At 41.1% G+C, this 17,341-nt stretch overlaps 1 protein-coding gene across 2 annotated transcripts in view; it reads right to left on the bottom strand.

The window, feature by feature from the left end:
* The window catches only part of CLSPN (claspin), a 28,590-nt gene extending 11,621 nt beyond the window's left edge, over positions 1 to 16,969 (bottom strand). Inside the window, exons 1-12 of one of the 2 annotated variants that reach the window (XM_060142701.1) lie at positions 16,884 to 16,969; positions 13,420 to 13,528; positions 12,447 to 12,895; positions 11,663 to 11,824; positions 10,724 to 10,801; positions 10,319 to 10,391; positions 9,643 to 9,751; positions 8,875 to 9,455; positions 4,485 to 4,676; positions 2,141 to 2,382; positions 1,031 to 1,209; positions 871 to 935 (exon numbers count right to left, since the gene is read on the bottom strand). In XM_060142701.1, the coding sequence (XP_059998684.1) occupies positions 871 to 935; positions 1,031 to 1,209; positions 2,141 to 2,382; positions 4,485 to 4,676; positions 8,875 to 9,455; positions 9,643 to 9,751; positions 10,319 to 10,391; positions 10,724 to 10,801; positions 11,663 to 11,824; positions 12,447 to 12,895; positions 13,420 to 13,528; positions 16,884 to 16,907 (2,263 nt within the window). In that variant the 5' untranslated portion in view covers positions 16,908 to 16,969. The remainder of the gene's footprint in view (positions 1 to 870; positions 936 to 1,030; positions 1,210 to 2,140; positions 2,383 to 4,484; positions 4,677 to 8,874; positions 9,456 to 9,642; positions 9,752 to 10,318; positions 10,392 to 10,723; positions 10,802 to 11,662; positions 11,825 to 12,446; positions 12,896 to 13,419; positions 13,529 to 16,883) is intronic. The other variant, XM_060142702.1, reaches the window with a different exon arrangement.
* Between the last annotated feature and the right edge of the window lie 372 nt (positions 16,970 to 17,341).

The following is a 17,341-nucleotide window of genomic DNA, read 5'->3' as shown; positions in this document are numbered from 1 at the left end:
ATAAGTTAGATTTGTTTAGGAAAAAGAGTTGAGAATGAAACTGTCAGGTAAGACCCATTGGCAAACCTCTCAAGTTACATGTTCCAAAACGTTACATTAAAGGTCAATTACGGGGGTGCAGTGGTTAATAATCCACCTGCCAATGCAGGGGACACGGGTTCGAGCCCTGGTCCGGGAAGATCCCACATGCCGCGGAGCAACTAAGCCTGTCTGCCACAACTACTGAGTCTGCGCTCTAGAGCCCACGAGCCACAACTACTGAGCCTGCATGCCACAACTACGGAAGCCCGCGTGTCTAGAGCCTGTGCTCCGCAAGAGAAGCCACCATAATGAGAAGCTCGTGCACCGTAACGATGAGTAGCCCCCGTTCACCACAACTAGAGAAAGCCTGCACACAGCAACGAAGACCCAACGCAGCCAAAAATAAATAAATAAAATAAATAAATTTTTTTTAAAAAAAGGTCAATTATGGTACTAAGATACCATCATATAATCAGGGTTTATCACTGTGAGCTAAGTGACACCTGAAAGTTCCTGTCTTTCTGCCTAATGCCTATGATTACTCTTTCCATTATCCAATCACTTACACATCTTCCTTTGATCTACATATGATAGAAATGTTTCATGTTTCGTTCAATCAACACATACTCACTAAGGACCTATTACATGCTCGTGGAAACTGCAGGTAAGTTTTCAAAAACTGGACCAAGAAAAATATTCTAATTCATAAATTCCTGTCATTGCCACAGGTAAGACTGGGAAAAGTCCACTAGGGTTCCAAAAAATGGAACCTTAAGGAATTGTAGTCCTTAAGTGTCAAAGCTGGAGGATCAGAGAAAAGTCACGTTCTGTGAAAGAGTCACTACTTACCTAGTTTGCTAGGTCTTTTGCCTGAGTTTTCATCTATTTCTGATTTTTCTTCACTAGCAGAGTAACTACAAAATAAGAAGGTAAATTGTTTGAGTATCTGCTTCTTACTAGAGGGGCAAATACCAGGGAATCTTACCTTTCCTTAGAGAGAATTACTTACCCCATCTTGGAAGAGTTGTCCTTAAATAGAAGGAAGGTAGAATCTGACAAGAGAGGCTTGGGGACAGAGAGGAGGCCAACTGACTTGCCAATTTCACCATTGCCATCATTGTTTTCTTTATCCATTTCTTTCTCATCTTTGGTTTCTATTTCTTCACTACCGAGAAGGAATTCTGCAATCTTTACCAATCACACAACCCCAAAACAGAATAATACAAGTCAAAAAATTTAAAAGCAAACACACTGTCAGCCTGAAATATGGGTGCTTAGTTACAAGTCGCATCTTAAATCTGAAAAGGTAAACCTGAAGGAAGCTCGGTCTAACCATTATCATCAACACAATTTACGCTGACACTTCTAAAGCTCTTTTATACTTATGTTACTTTACCTTTACCCTCCCAAAACTGCCACAAGATCATGAAAGAACCAGATTATCATTTTATTGAGTCAATGAGAGGTTACATGATTAGCCTGAGATTGCAGGACAACTACTGACCTCCAACCAACCACAAACTATGACATCCTGCCCAGTTCAGCCATGGCTTTCCTCTTCCTTTACCCAGGGTTAAACATTAACCAGTTCTTTTAAATGACAAGGACGATTTTCTTTTTTCTAATACCAAAAGTCCTATCATCATCTGTCTTCTCTAGGTGGAAAACAATACTATAGAAAAAGGGCAAGAGGCCCTTCTACAAATACCTTCCTCAACAAGAATAAAATTAACTCAGGAAGGTCTCGGGCTGTCTGAGAATTTATTCCAGAACTCAACCTGGCCAAGGTTAAAAGTGCTTTTTATTCTGAACAGAGAAACCTAAATGAACAACAAAGATAAAATTTCTATTAATACAAAACCATTTCGATATCAGTATAATAGTACAATATGTAAACCAACAGGTAGAAGCCAAGGCTATGGCTCTGTGAACTGCAGGTGTTCCCTGGTGCTGAAAGGACTGAAAGCACTAATATTTAAGTACATATGAGCTACGTTTATCTCTGCCCCTGAAACCTCTTATACAATTGAACATGCTCATTATATTCTTACTCAAATCTGATTTTCTCTCTTCCTTATTCATCATGATCTAGTAACAAAATCACATAATTGCCAGAAACCTCCTGATTGCCTTCTTCCTCCTCTTCCTCCTCTTTTGCCTCTTCTTCCTCCAAAGCTTCCTCTCCCTCCTCTTCTCCGTCTTCCTCGGACTGATCCGTCATTTCTTCCTCCTCCTCCTCCTCTTCTTCAAATCCATCTTCATTATCTAACTTAAGTAATGCTTGGCGCTTTTGGCGCTCCTCAGACCTTCGGAGTTTCATTGCTTCTTGCAGCTTAGCTTTCAGCACCTGAAGCTTTTCCCCTGAACAGAAATATGAAGAGATGCCTTTAGACGTAATGACCAACTACACACTACAACAACACAAGTGTCCACTTTAGGCAACTCCAGAGGTGTTCTAGACGCGACCCAAAAGGAAAATCAGAGACCTTAGGAGTCTAGGCTTTTGTTATCTTAACAAATGGAGAATATCATGAATTGAGTGTAGGAGATAACTTCCATGATTATGCTCTACACCCTGGGCTAATATATTACAGAGATTATAAAACTATTATTTAAAAGGGTAAAAAAAAAAAAGATGGGTGGGGGGGAGTGGGCCTTCAAAAGTCTATGGTTCAGAAGCCATGAAGGAAAATATTGATAAATTTATCCACATTAAAGAAAAAGAGAAACAACTCAAGAGTAAAATGGGCAAACGATATGAACTGGTAGTTCACAGAAAAATGAACATGTATTGTAAATAAAATTAAAAATAATGCTTAAGGGCTTCCCTGGTGGCACAGTGGTTAAGAATCCACCTGCCAATGCAGAGGACACAGGTTCGAGCCCTGGTCCAGGAAGATCCCACATGCTGTGGAGCAACTAAGCCCATGGGCCACAGCTACTGAGCCCGCGGGCCACGACTACTGAAGCCCGCGCACCTAGAGCCTGTGCTCTGCAACAAGAGAAGCCACCGCAATGAGAAGCCCATGCACCGCAATGAAGAGTAGCCCCCACTCGCCCCAACTAGAGAAAGACCGAGCACAGCAACAAAGACCCAATGCAGCCAAAAATAAAATTAAAAATTATTTTAAAAAATAATGCTTAACATCACTTCTCATTAGAAATACAAATCAAAATAATGAGATACCAGTTTTTATATATTTGGCAAAAATTTGAAGGCTTGATAATATCTGTTATTAACTGGAAGAAACAGGAACTCTTTTTTTTTTTAACAGGAACTCTTATACACCGTGATTCAGAGTGTAAATCGGTGCAACTATTCTGAAGGACAATGGGATGATATGTATATATATATATATATTTTTTTTTTGACTCACTGATTCCACTGTAAGGAATTTTGCATCAAAATTTACTAACATATATCTGATACTAGGACGCAATATTGTATGAAATACCAAAACTGAAACAAACACAATGTCCATTAATAGGAGTATGGTTAAACAAATCATGTTATACTTGCACAATGGAATATCACACAGCTGTTAAAAAAAAAAAAAGGCCTCAAAGCAATATGTGTATCCTGATATGTGAACTCTTGAGTTAGGTGGTCTGGATTAGGCTGCTGGTTCTACTACTTACTAGTTATATAAATTTGAGCAAGTTGTTTAAATGCTTTCTATATCAGTTTCTTCACATATAAAATAAGGACACTAATGTTATTTGCTGTAAAGCACCTAGAGCAGTGCCTGGCAGAGAGTATAAGTGTACAATGTCTCTCTCTCTCTCACTCTCTCTCACACACACACACACACACACACACACACACACACACACACACACACACAATGGCATATGCATATGAATTTTCCCAGAACACACAAGAAATTGTTAAGTTGCCTTTGGGAAGACTAATTTTTCATTTTATACCTTTTCCTCAGTGTTTTAATTTTTTTCTATGTGATATATTACTCGTGTTTTCAAAGTGGGAGTGGAAAAACAGACCTGTCCCTAATACAGATTACAAAGCAGAATGCACAGTATGATTGCATTACTGTTTTATTTTTTAAGCAGACACGTACTGTCTGCTTAAAAAATACATGCAAAAAGTTTTAAAGGATATAAAACATGGTTACAGAAGATGTCTCTGATAGAGAATTGTAGAAGTTTTTTGTTTATTCCATGTATTTTCTACAATGGATATATTTTTTTAAACAATAAGACAAAGGCTAGTTTAAGAAATAATTCCTCTTACCCACCCCACACAACTAGGTAATGCTACACACATGAATCATGCTAGAGGTACTGCTGTCCCATCTCTAAAGTCTCCAAGGAAAAAGATTCTATAACGTCTCACTATAGGGTCTTCAGTAGCCATAAAGCCCTGCCAGAGTACAAAGAGCCAGGCACCCATCCCCGCCCCCAGCCAAAAAAATAAACAAAGAAACCCCCATGACCGCAAATACCTGGTTTTGTGTGGCTTGCTCCATCCAGCTTCTCAGCTGCCAAAGTCACAGCTACCGTATCTGCCTTGAGCTCTTCCTTTCCATCAGGGCCCACATCTTTCACTATGATGTTCACATTCACCTGCTGAGCAGCCCTGGGTTTGGCTGCTGGATTAGCATGCTTCCAGAAACGCTGCTTCAAGGCTTCCAGTTCTAAACCAAACGCCAGCCAGTATGTCAGTTTGCCTTTAAGATTCCAGTTAAGAATTACAAGCTGTGTTTTTTAAGTTCAACAAACTTGTAGGGAAAAAAACACACACAGAGAAATACCAAAATCTCCTTTGCTACCAACACCTGTGTCCAATTCATATAACTTAACCCAAACTAACGGACTGCTGCAACTTCCTCAATATACTTCAAAACTCATTTTAGGGTAGAAATTTACAATGAAGTTTCTAAATATGTGCAATTCCTCAGGGAGATCAGCTCGGTGCTTTGTGACCACCTAGAGGGGTGGGATACGGAGGGTGGGAGGGAGACACAAGAGGGAGGAGATATGGGGATATATGTATATGTATAGCTGATTCACTTTGTTATAAAGCAGAAACTAATCACTTTGTTATAAAGCAGAAACTAACACACCATTGTAGAGCAAGTACACTCCAATAAAGATGTTAAAAAAATAAAAATAAGTGTGCACTTCTTTTTAAAAAAGTATTAAGCTGGTAGAAAAAATACCATACTCCTCAATTATTCAAGGGCTTAATTTCTCATAGGTTTCAGTCTCCTTTTAAAAAATTCCCTTCTTTGAACATTTCACTGCTTGTTAGCAATCTCACTAAATACGAGTAAGGTCAATTTAAAAAATGGAAAAAGAAAATAACAATCAATGCAATGAGTGATGTAAGTCAGCGGCAGGACTGGAAAAGTTTCTTCATCAAAATTTTAAAGATATAATCAGTACAATCAGAAAGGAAATCCCAGTTAGAAGTGGTCCCTGTACCACACGCCCTACTTGTATATAAACGGGACTATGAATACACACACACACACACACACACACACACACACACACGTAGTATGAGTTCAGTGGTCTAATAGCAACAGGGCCTTTCCCTTCTTCCCCACTGCTATTGCTCAGAACTTTCTTTCCTTCCTCCCTCAGCTAGCTGTTACCTCTCTCACTCTGTTTAACAAGTCAGTCATACCATAGTGGGATCTGGTGTAAAAGAGCTGACGGAAAGGAAAGGAGAGGAAGAAAAGCTCCTTTGGGGTTGAGGGACGCTGGCTATTTTCACATGCCATGCGTTCTCTTCCATGATAAAATGTCCAAGATACTCCAAGTTTGGCTCTTTTTCTAAAATGCGCTCAAATCATACTTTAGTAGTTTTGTGCTTAGCGTGTAGATGTGGGTTTTCCCTCCCTAGAGCGTCTTAGTAGAAAAAGAGAAGAACTGGAAAGAAACCTTTTTATTCTGAGTCTCTAACATTATTTATTAATAGAAAAAATCCAATCCCAAAGGAGGGCATGTTTACATTGCAAACCAAAGAGTAGGGTGAGAAGCTGTAAGTCTGCATCCCATTTTATATTATTTCAGTAAGTTGGAAGCAACAGGGAGTGGCAGTGGAAAGGGAACAGAAATAGGCAGCTCATCACTGGTGCCAAGAGAATAAAAGAAGTGGAAGGGGAGGAAGATTACTCAAGACCTTAAATAAGAGTGAGGCAGGAGTTGCCTTCATTCTTCTGGAGAAAGCCAGGTCCCTCAAAACTCTTCATCCACCAACCCACTGGAGCACCCCTTTTCCTTGCCCTTTACTACGTGACTCAACCACCACCCTCCTCACTATAGAACCCCTGTTCAAGCTCCTCTCCCTCCATCGTCTTTTCCCAACACCTTTCATCTCCTCTCTAAGTGAAAAGTCTCTGCTCTAGCTCATGTCTCCACCTAAAAGCCCTGCATGATCTGGCCTCTAGTCACCAACCTCCTTGCAATCTTCACTTCAGCTAACCAGAGCTTTCTCTTGTCTTTGTGTCTTTTGTAGCTCTGTCCCCTCCACCAAGAAAGCCCTCCCTCACCTCTCTGCCTTGGTATCTCTTACTCAGCTTTCAGGACTCAGCTCAGGTATGAGCTCCTTTCAGAAGCTTCCCTGACTCCCTGTGAGGAACTCTTTCTCTAGGCTCAAAGTATGCACAGCACTTAACATCCAACTTTTCTGCCTGTTACTCCTACTAGGCTTTAATTTCCTCGTGAGAAGGGACTACATCTTACTTGCATACACAGCACCCAACATCATGCTAAATAAAAGTTTATTGCATGAATGAATAAATGTTGATCCTAACTTCATATATTATGAAACAGGCTGATCTGGAAACCCAATATCCATGTCAAATACTATTTCTGAAGGAAAACATATTCTGAGTTAAAAATAAGTGGCTACTATGAGCCAGGCATTGTGCTAGTTCCCTGTAAAAGCCAAGTGTAATGTTGGAAAAATTACCCAACCTCTCCAAACCTCAGGCTCTTCATTTGCAAAATAATATCTGGGGCTACGAAAATTAAGAAAGATAACTAATAAAAAGACCTATCAGTGTCTAATATAGTAGGTATGCAAAAAAAAAAAGGTTTCTTCCCTTTTCTGTTTCTCAGTCTGAGACTGTTTAGAAAACTTCTAGTCCCATATAACAAAATTCCACAGTATTAGGATAGTAAGTACTCAAAAAGTTCTACTGCACCTTTCAGTCTGAGACTATTTAGATAACTTCTAGTCCCACACAACAAAACTTTCTCTCCCTGTTCTAGGCAACAGCTTATTTCCACACTTTGCTAACAGAGCTATGCTAGTTGTTACAAAACCCTTCCACCCCCGCAACTGCTCTGGTCAAACTGACTTACACGTCCTTCCAATATGCACCACACAGAGCTCTTTCTGTCCCTTCTAAGAACGTCCTTCTCTCCACTTCCACAAAGTCCACCCATTCAATCAACGAAGACTGATACTGTGGCTGACCTAGCACCTGCCAACCATATGTTAGTTAATGAAGGAGAGTCTTGATGTAAATAATTTCACTGATAATAGAAAAAGCAGCCACCATTTGAGTGTTTCTTTATGCTATCCACTTGTATGCATTATTTCAACAAATCTTCACTAAAGCCCTGTGAACCAGATAGCGTTATTTCATTTTTTAAAAAAGATGCCTTGGGGCTTCCCTGGTGGCGCAGTGGTTGGGAGTCCGCCTGCCGATGCAGGCGACACGGGTTCATGCCCCGGTCTGGGAAGATCCCACATGCCGCGGAGCGGCTGGGCCCGTGGGCCATGGCCGCTGAGCCTGCGCATCCAGAACCTGTGCTCCGCGGTAGGAGGGGCCACAACAGTGAAAGGCCTGCGTATCGCAAAAAAAAAAAAAAAAAAAGATGCCTTGGAGAGGTCAAATAGCAGACTCAAGTTTAAACAGTGAATAGTGTAATCCAGATTCAGGTCCCAACCTCGCTATAGAGCCTCAGCTCTTAATTATCATATCACATTGCAGAGGAGGGAACACCTAATTTTACCGACAAGTCAGGAAGTCTACCCAATGTGGGTAATACTTGATTTCTCTCTTGAAGGATCATTCATTCATTCTTTCATTCATTCAGTAAACATGGCTGCCTAAAATGTGTCATCCACTGTGGCAGCACGGGGGACAGAGTAAGGAACAAGCCAGAAGATCCCTACTAAAAGTATAAAGGGGAAGGTAGTGAACAAGTAATTACATCCACTTATTCTTTAATCATCTATTGTAAGAAACTTATCCCTCCTCTTTACTATGATTCTTTACTCTAAATGTTTCTTTCAGCAAAGAATACTCTTCCCTTTTCTCCATGTTATTTAACTTTTTCCAATTATCAGGGACACATGTTCATGATAGAAAATGTCACTTCCTTGTATTGCTGTTATTTGCCTACTGCTTATCTCCCCGGGTAGAGCGTAAGTACCTTAAGTGTAGGATAAACGTCAGATTTCTCAAGTATGCCTTACAGCAACTTGCATGTAGCGGATAGTTTAATACTTGTTGAATGAATGAAAAGAAAGAAAAGAAATTCAGTTTTGCAGACAATTTGCTGAACCAAGATATTTCTAACTGTGAAAAACTGAATAATGCTTTTATCAAAGTCATACCATAAAACAACAGCAATGTACCCTGCTTTGTACATTGACTGTCAACAGGTTTCCATTTAAACAAGGTTTAGAACATTCTAATACCCTGCCAAATGTATCTAAATGATTTCTATCTGGTATCTGGTACATCTGTAGAATAAGACCATGTGTGATTATTTGTTTCTCCTGTATTCCCTGTCCTCCACAGTGGCAAATACTAGAAAGCTGCCAGAACAAATCACTCTAGAGAAGCTCCTCACAATTCAAAGGATTACCTCTGTTGGTTTCAGGTTCTTCAAGTATCACAAAAGAATCTTTGTCAGCACCCAGCCGAGGCTGAATGAAAACATCTACTCCCAGTTGCTTCAGTCTATCCACAGTGAACCTCCTCACTTTTTCAGGTGGCACCACTGCTGCTGATTTAGTTTGAAGGCTGGGCTCTTCCACCTTCTCATCTGCTTCTTCTGTTTTTTTCAGGCCTTCTTCTTCCTCCAGGGCACAAGGTTCAGGTGCCACAAGCCCTCCAGCCTGATACTCCTCACTGTCCTTATTCCCAAAGAAGCTGCATTCCTGTTGTGCCACCGAGATGTCCCCAGGTGAAGGTCTAGCATCACTCTGCTCTTGTTTCTCGGGAATTTCTAGCTCTTCACTTCCTGTCAAATTCTTACTGCAAGACTCATTTGATCCAGTAGTGATCTGGGGTTCCTTTGAAACTGCAGGGAGTGCATTAATTTCCATTTCATATCCTGCACCTGTTGTCTGCTCAGAATCTTTGCTATGGTGGTCACTATTTATCTCAGTTGTATTTTCAGTGTCTGTGATTTCTTTGTGATGGCTTGCCTGATACTTAGATGATCTAGAGAAGGGAAAATAACCTGGAGTTGAAAATTATCCTAAACGTGAAACATTCTTATCCCTTAGCACGTAATGAATCGTTTAAATCAATTTTAAGGAAGTGAGGAATCTGAACTCTTTACACCAGGTGTTTGCCTCAGAACTGAATATTTATGAAAATTATAATCACAAGGAAAGAAGCTTCTTACTTCAGTAGTGCCATGGCATTTCCCTGGCAAGTGGGCCGGGGTTTACGTTTGAAGAATTCATGAACAGTTTTATTCTCAGGCATATGATATGGAAGATTAAGTGCAGCCTCTAGAAAATGGAACAAAACAAGCAAATACATATACTGTACATTCTGAAATGTCACTTTACAATCAGTTAACTAAACAACCAAAGCCATCCTCAGAAATAGAAAACAAACCTGCCTTTAATAAAAGCAGGCTCCAACTACAAAAAAATTCCCTGAAGACCAGTGGCTTTTAAAATTAGCTGTGAAATCAAATTGATCCAGTAAGTTTTTTAAAAATAGAGATTCTTGGACCCCATTTCGAGCCTACTGAATCAGAATTTCTGTGGGGCCTAAGAATTTATAAATTTGAAAGGTTTGTAAAAGGGATCCTGATGCAGCTAGGCCATAGACAACCCTTTAAAAAACTCCCTCATTACCACCACTACAGTTCCGGAAATTTTCTCAGTTTATACTAATGTTCCAGGGGCTTCAGAACAATGGCCATTCATCAAGATCAATTCTAAACTTGATTATTATAATCTCATTCATATTAAGATTGTTAAAAAAAAAGGAAAGTCCCCAACATCCAAGTTGAGCTTACAAAGAAATAATGTGATTTGTCTCAGTGTTTACCATACAGGTTTCTTTACCTCGAATAAGGCGCTGAGTCTCACTATGCAATTTTTTTAATGCTTCCTTACTTAACTTGGCTGCCTTTCTTTCCTTAAAGAAAACAAAAAGTGAGATTACATTAATGCTATTATCCAGAAAGGTTGATAGATATTCATCCCATAAAAGTCTGCTCTCTCCAAGAAAAGAGGATGGGGAGGGAACAGTAAGCATTAATAAGATCAAAACAATATAAACTTCAGGAGCTCACTTATTTGCAAGTCTCATAGAATTAATTCAGTCCAATTCATATTTGTGTCCCTACTATGCACAAAGCAATATCCTAGGAATCAGGGTAATACGATAGACACAATAAAACTCCTGAAAAACCCACAATCGCCTGGGAAAAGAGCTCAACATGACAACTATATAGGGCTCTATGTCACCTTCCTCGTGGTGCCTTTTGATAACTCAGTTTCTTCTTCAAATGAATAGACCTCACTCTCCAAAGATGGTTCCTTTCTCTAAAAGAGAAGATTGCAAATGGATTAACAGGGAAAAAAATTAAACTGACACAAGAGGATGTTGCTTACGCAAAGACTGCTTTTGCACTCCAACACCACATCACGCTACATTAATGCTAAATCAATAATTATCAAATATAAAATGTTAGACACACAGCATCCTCTAATGCCTAGAAAACACATTAGTTGTCTCCAATGGAGCTTGGGCCCTCATTTCTTACACCTCTCTATTACATCTTTCCCTAAGGAGGGACAGTGACTTCCAGGAAGCTAATCTCAGGAAGAATGATTATGCTTCCAAACACTCAGGACAACGATGGTTTTTTTTTTTTTTTTTTTTTTTTTTTTTTTTAGCGCAGGCTCAGCGGCCATGGCTCACGGGCCCAGCCGCTCCGCGGCATATGGGATCTTCCCAGACCGGGGCACAAACCCGTGTCCCCTGCATCGGCAGGCAGACGCTCAACCACTGCGCCACCAGGGAAGCCCAGACAACGATGCTTCGACTGATGCTTCTCTTTGATACCCTTCCTGAAACCCCATAGGTTCATTTCCTAGAGGCCACCAGATTATAAAATTTACATCTCTGACCCCTTTTTTACCTGTTTCTTACAAAACATAAAAGTATCTTACTTTCCTCAACATTCTTATTAGGGCAATGAAAATACTAGTTCCCAAACAATGTAGTACGTCTATCACTTGTACTGCATAATTCCAAAATTAATGGCTGAAAAACTGAAATCAATTGACACGTGCTTTTTCTTCAGTTAAAAAAAAAAAATTAAGGTTCCAACAGTAAATCAGAAAACAAAGCAAAGGTTAGAAGCAGTGGGTTAGCTCTAACTGCAGTCATCTTTTACTTGCCTTGTGCTTTTTTACTTTGTTTTTCACAGCTTCCCTTATTGATTCTAATGACTCTTCATCTTCTAATGGAGAGTTATTTTCCTCCTCCAACCCAGTTTCAAAAAGGTCTTTATCTACAAGTAGACAGCCACTGTCATTAAATAGCTGTTTCACATCATCTTCCTGGGTAACACAAAGAAAAAGCAAGATCCAATCATTTTCAAATCCAATGTTTTACAACACCATATAGCAATTTGCATCAGGACAGAAAAAGCTCATGCTTCCTCAACAGACAAGTATATGGCATCCTAGAACATTATCACTGGTTCCTAATCCATAGTCATCCTTTGAAGTCCATGCTGTGATTTTACACAATTGTCCAAAATTAACTTAATAAATAGTACATTTGTATTTGAAAAGTCAATTAAATACTTCATTAAGCAACTAGCTTATAAAATTTGAGCATGGTTTTTCCAGGGGGCAAACAAGACTTTTGACTGATGGAGGCATGAAAAATCCTATGAAAGTTAATTTTCATCAGATCAGAAACAGCAAAGAATAACTCCACGTGCTCACAAAGAAAATCAGAAACCCATTTATTTGGAAGGTGTCCTCTCATATCCAAAATGGAGAATGAGACCAACGGATTTGAAATCACATACCTCATTGCAAGACAATCAACTCGAAGGTATATCCTGAGTGCAGAAACAACCTCAAGAACTAAAAGCAACTGTTTTTCCTAAAAGCAACTTTTTCTAAAACATTAACCTGCCTTAGAAACAGCAAATTATTCTTTTAAATGTACCTCATTTTTTGTTTCCTTCTTTTTCAGCTGCTTAATTTTCTCCATCTTTCTCTCCTCTTTCTTGAGTCTTCGCTTTGATTTTACTTTTGCTTTTCCTCCAATTCCTTCTTTATCATGTATGGGTTTTTTGGAAATCTTTCTGTCAACTGTAAAATCCACAGAGTTTTCAGGTTGGAGACTCAGCTCTAAGCAAGGTGTCACTTGGGTTTCAAGATTTTCCTGACACAAAGACTCCTCGATGTCACTCTCATCACTGTTCACCAGAGTTCTGTAAATCCTTCTGACTTTTCCATTTTTTCCAGCATGTAAGTTCTCCTTATCTTCCTCCTCTATATTGTCATAGGTAGTTTTCTCTGGAGAGGCATTTGTGCCCTCCTGTTCAGAATCACTCTCTTGTAGCACCTTCCTGCTTTTCAATTTCTTACTCACAAATATCTCTTCATCTGAATCTGGAGGAAACACAATTTTTTTTAGAGTCTACCGTCATTGGCCTTCTTCCTAGTCCCCGTACTCCTCAAAAACATATCCAATTAGCCAAGTGATATATCACCTTGTGAAATTATGTAACTAACACTAAGAACTGATTGTAGCAAAGCAAATCTAAAAATATATTTTGAAAACCACTTTCCCTGGAAAAATATCTCTTACTAAGAAATGTAATTATATATATTTACAATGTGTAAAGCTGTTCTGATCCTTCTGGCAGGTGTTAAAAGTCCTTTTATTATAGGATGAATGCATTCAACCAGGCAATATGGTATCTTCTAGACACTTTATACATTCAATAATATAACAGAAATGGTTATTTTCAAAAGGGTACAAGCACTATTATTTTGCTTTTATAATAAACAGAACAAACAAGGTTAAGCATTAATAATTTAATAAATCAGAGAATAAGAAATTAATCCAGTCCCCTTACAACCCAAGCTGCCACATTCTATTCCTAAAAATAAAAGTACTGACTGTTACAAACCTTGTTCACTCAAGAGCCCAACTATTTCACAGCTGCCCTGTCCACTGTCTGAAGGACTATCTGCTTCTTCTTGTGAAATGAGTTTTGAATCATTGATTTCTAGGTGAACCTAGAAAATGAGAATATAATTTGTATTAACCAGCAGGTGACAGAAAGCTCTAAGTACATAAAGATACACAAATTATCATGGGATCATCAGGCTGAAATAAGGAAAAACCAATACAGCGGTTTAACAAAAGGATGACATTAAGAATTACTGGACATGGGCTTCCCTGGTGGCGCAGTGGAGAGTCTGCCTGCCGATGCAGGGGACATGGGTTTGTGCCCCGGTCCAGGAAGATCCCACATGCTGCGGAGCGGCTGGGCCCGTGAGCCATGGCCACTGAGCCTGCGCGTCTGGAGCCTGTGCTCCACAACGGGAGAGGCCACAACAGTGAGAGGCCCGCGTACCGCAAAAAAAAAAAAGAATTACTGGACAGGACTTCCCTGGTGGCGCAGTGGTTAAGAATCCGCCTGCCAATGCAGTGGACACGGGTTCAATCCCTGGTCCAGGAAGATCCCACATGCCACAGAGCAACTAAGCCCGTGAGCCACAACTACTGAGCCTGCACTCTAGAGCCCGAGAGCCACAACTACTTAGCCCATGTGCTGCAACTACTGAAGCCGCACACCTAGAGCTCGTGCTCCACAAAAAGGGAAGACCCCACAATGAGAAGCCCATGCACTGCAACGCTCGCAGCAACTAGAGAAAGCCTGCGCTCAGCAACAAAGACCCAACGTGGCCAAAAATAAATAAATAAAATAATTTATAAAAGAAAAAAAAATTACTGGACAAGAAAACAAACTAAAATTCATTGTTCACCTTTGAAGGCTATTATAGGACCAACTCTTTATTTTGAGTTATAGTAAATAAATTTAAAGAATCAAGCACTTATTTCGTTTTACTGTGTAAAGTGTTTCTCAGTGTATCCAAATGACATGATAAATAACATCACAGAGAGGCAATCCAGGTGTGGGAAACTCTATAGGACAAACTCTGTGGTTTCTTTAACAGTAAATTGCAAGAAAAAAGGGGGGGGACTTATAAAGAGAGTAAAGATATTTACACACACACATATCACCGACTGCAATATGCAGGGGCCATGTTCGGATCCTAATTCAAACAAACTGAAAGTATATGTATGAGTCAAAGAAATCTAAACACTGATTAGCTATTTAATATCAAGAAATAATTCTAAATTTTTTAAGTATGGTAATAATATAGTAGTTATCTTTTTTGGAAAGCCCTTACCTTTTAGAGATGCATGATGAAATATCTGTGGATGAAATATGTGTGGAATTTGCTGCCAATAATTCAGTAAGGGGGGAAGTGGGTGGGGGTATAAATGAAACAAGACTGGCATGATTTGATAATTGCTGAAGTTAGGTGATGGGTTCATTATAACAGCCTTTCGATGTTTATGTCTGAAACTCAGCCCCCCCCCCAAAAATTTTTTTAAGTCACAAGTGAAAAATCTAAGGAGACGGGGGTATGTTGGGTAGTTAGTATGGGGGGTATGTATGTATGTATGTTAGTATGGGGGGTAGTTAGTATGGGGGTATGACTTGACTAGTTAGTGACCAAGCTTGGTTCATAGAACTCTGAATCAACTTATTAATAAGGGGGAAAATACATCTGTAATGTAATAGGTCACAAGGCTTCACCCTAATGGCTTCTCAAACAACTATTAAATTGATTTGAATGTTTAGTACAATTATTAAAATTATAACCAAAAATAACACAAACAGAGGAATATCACTGAGGATCATGATGTATATGCTGATGATCCTCCCAACAATGGAAAGCAGTAAGACTATTTGTGGACATGGAAACTGAGTTCAGGTAACCACATAGCTCAATACATGGTGATACTCTTTTTTTTTTTTTTTAATATAGATTTATTTATTTATTTTTGGCTGCATTGGGTCTTCGTTGCTGCCCGTGGTCTTTCTCTAGTTGCAGCGAGCAGGGGCTGCTCTTTGTTGCGGTGTGCGGGCTTCTCACTGCGGCGGTCTCTCCTGTTGCGGAGCACAGGCTCCAGGCGCACGGGCTTCAATAGTTGTGGTGCATGGGCTCAGTAGTTGTGGCTCGTGGTGTCTAGAGCGCAGGCTAAGTAGTTGTGGCACACGGGCTTAGTTGCTCCGCGGCATGTGGGATCCTCCCGGACCAGGGCTCGAACCCGTATCCCCTGCATTGGCAGGCAGATTCCCAACCACTGCGCCACCGGGGAAGCCCCATGGTGATACTCTTAATCACTGTATTCTAGGCAATCTGCGGCAGAACCAGCGACAGTCACGGCCAGGAACAGCGTGAGGCTAGAAGGTCTCAAAACACTCAGTAATCAAGATATTTTAGTGCAATATTAAAATAAAAAATCAAACGGACAAATTATGACTCATGAGGTCAGCTGCTTGCTTTTGTAAATAAAGTTTATTTTGAACCAGGGCCAGGATGAGTGTGAGGTGAGTGAGACAGAGTAGTGCAAACACAGGGTCGGATCTTGTCTTCGTTTCAAAGTTTGATATTTTGTTCAAAATCAAATAATGGAATTTTTTGCATTAATTTTTACTTTTAAAAATACTGCATTTAAGTATTATCTTGAACCACAAGGTCCTACTGTATAGCACAGGGAACTCTATTCAATATCCTGTGATAAACACAACGGAAAAGAATAAGAAAAAGAATGTACATATATGTGTAACTGAGTCACTTTGCCGTACAGCAGTAATTAACACATTATAATTCAACTATACTTCAGTAAAAATTAATTTTAAAAATTATCTTAAAGCGCCCCGTTAAATTTTGCTCCCAAGACGAGTGTCTCACTCCAGTCTCAGCCCCAGAAAAGAACACAGATCTGGAAACAGATGTCGTTTCTACGCCAATTCCGACAGCGACCAGCCAGTCACCTCCCGGAAGGCTCCGAGACTGGTACCTTCACCTCTTGGGACCCTGTGTGATGACCTCAGAGGCCTCTTCCAGACCCAATTTCGAAGTCTCTAAGACTCCTGCCGTCCATTTACAGTTAATGCTGCCCCTCACCCTAGCGGTCCGGTTCGGCCTGGTCCTTCCTCCTTGTTGGGGCGCAGTTGGAGGAAGAGCTCCCGCCGCAGGAAACGCGCCAAAGGGGCGGGCTGAGCAGAGGCTGGCGGCGGGCTGCGCGCGCCGCAAAGACCAGGAGCAACCTCCCCGAGGGGACCGAGGCGCGGGGACCCCAGCGCCGGGATCAACCGCGGGGTCCCGAGCACTCGGGGCCTGTAGTTTTATCTCCGCAGGGCCGCGAAGCCGAGCCGCCGCAGTGCACGCCGGGAGCTGTAGTCCTCCCAGCCTCCACAACCCACTCGGCCGGCTCGACCCCTGCCCCACCCCACCCCTCCGCGCCGGGCCTCCGCAGCTTCAGATAGAGGCAAGTGCATAAACTCACCTCGGAAACCACTTCTCCCGTCATGACTCCGGCCTCCGCAGCGCGCCGCTCAGGAAGAAGCAGGTCTCCGCTTCCCGCACCCGGGACGCAGCTGCTCCCGCAGTCTCCGGCCAGGCAGCGGCGTTCGAGCTTTCGCGCCCAGCCGGAGTGGATGCTCCGCCCTCAACGATTTGCACCAATCCAGAGGAGGCTTTCTACATGAGGCCGCGCCCCCATCCTGTCCTACCAATCGAAGCTCCTTCGGCCGGCCCGTTGAATATAATCTGGGTTAGGTTGGCGGGTCGCGGCTCCTCTTGTCAACTGAGGCAGGGGGAGGCTGGAGGTGTCCTGGCTGCCTGGCGGCCAGACCCTCTGGCCTTGCAAGACTTTAACGTGCGAGCGGTGACCTTTGACCTTTGACCTTTACCGTAGCGCGGCAGCTCCCATCAAACGCTTTTTGAGGAGTAAGCCCTCCAGGC

This window comes from Lagenorhynchus albirostris, chromosome 2 (assembly GCF_949774975.1).
Source record: "Lagenorhynchus albirostris chromosome 2, mLagAlb1.1, whole genome shotgun sequence".
Lineage (NCBI taxonomy): Eukaryota > Metazoa > Chordata > Mammalia > Artiodactyla > Delphinidae > Lagenorhynchus > Lagenorhynchus albirostris.
Note: the sequence above shows the minus strand (reverse complement) of the source record. Positions and strands in the feature narration are given on the sequence as shown.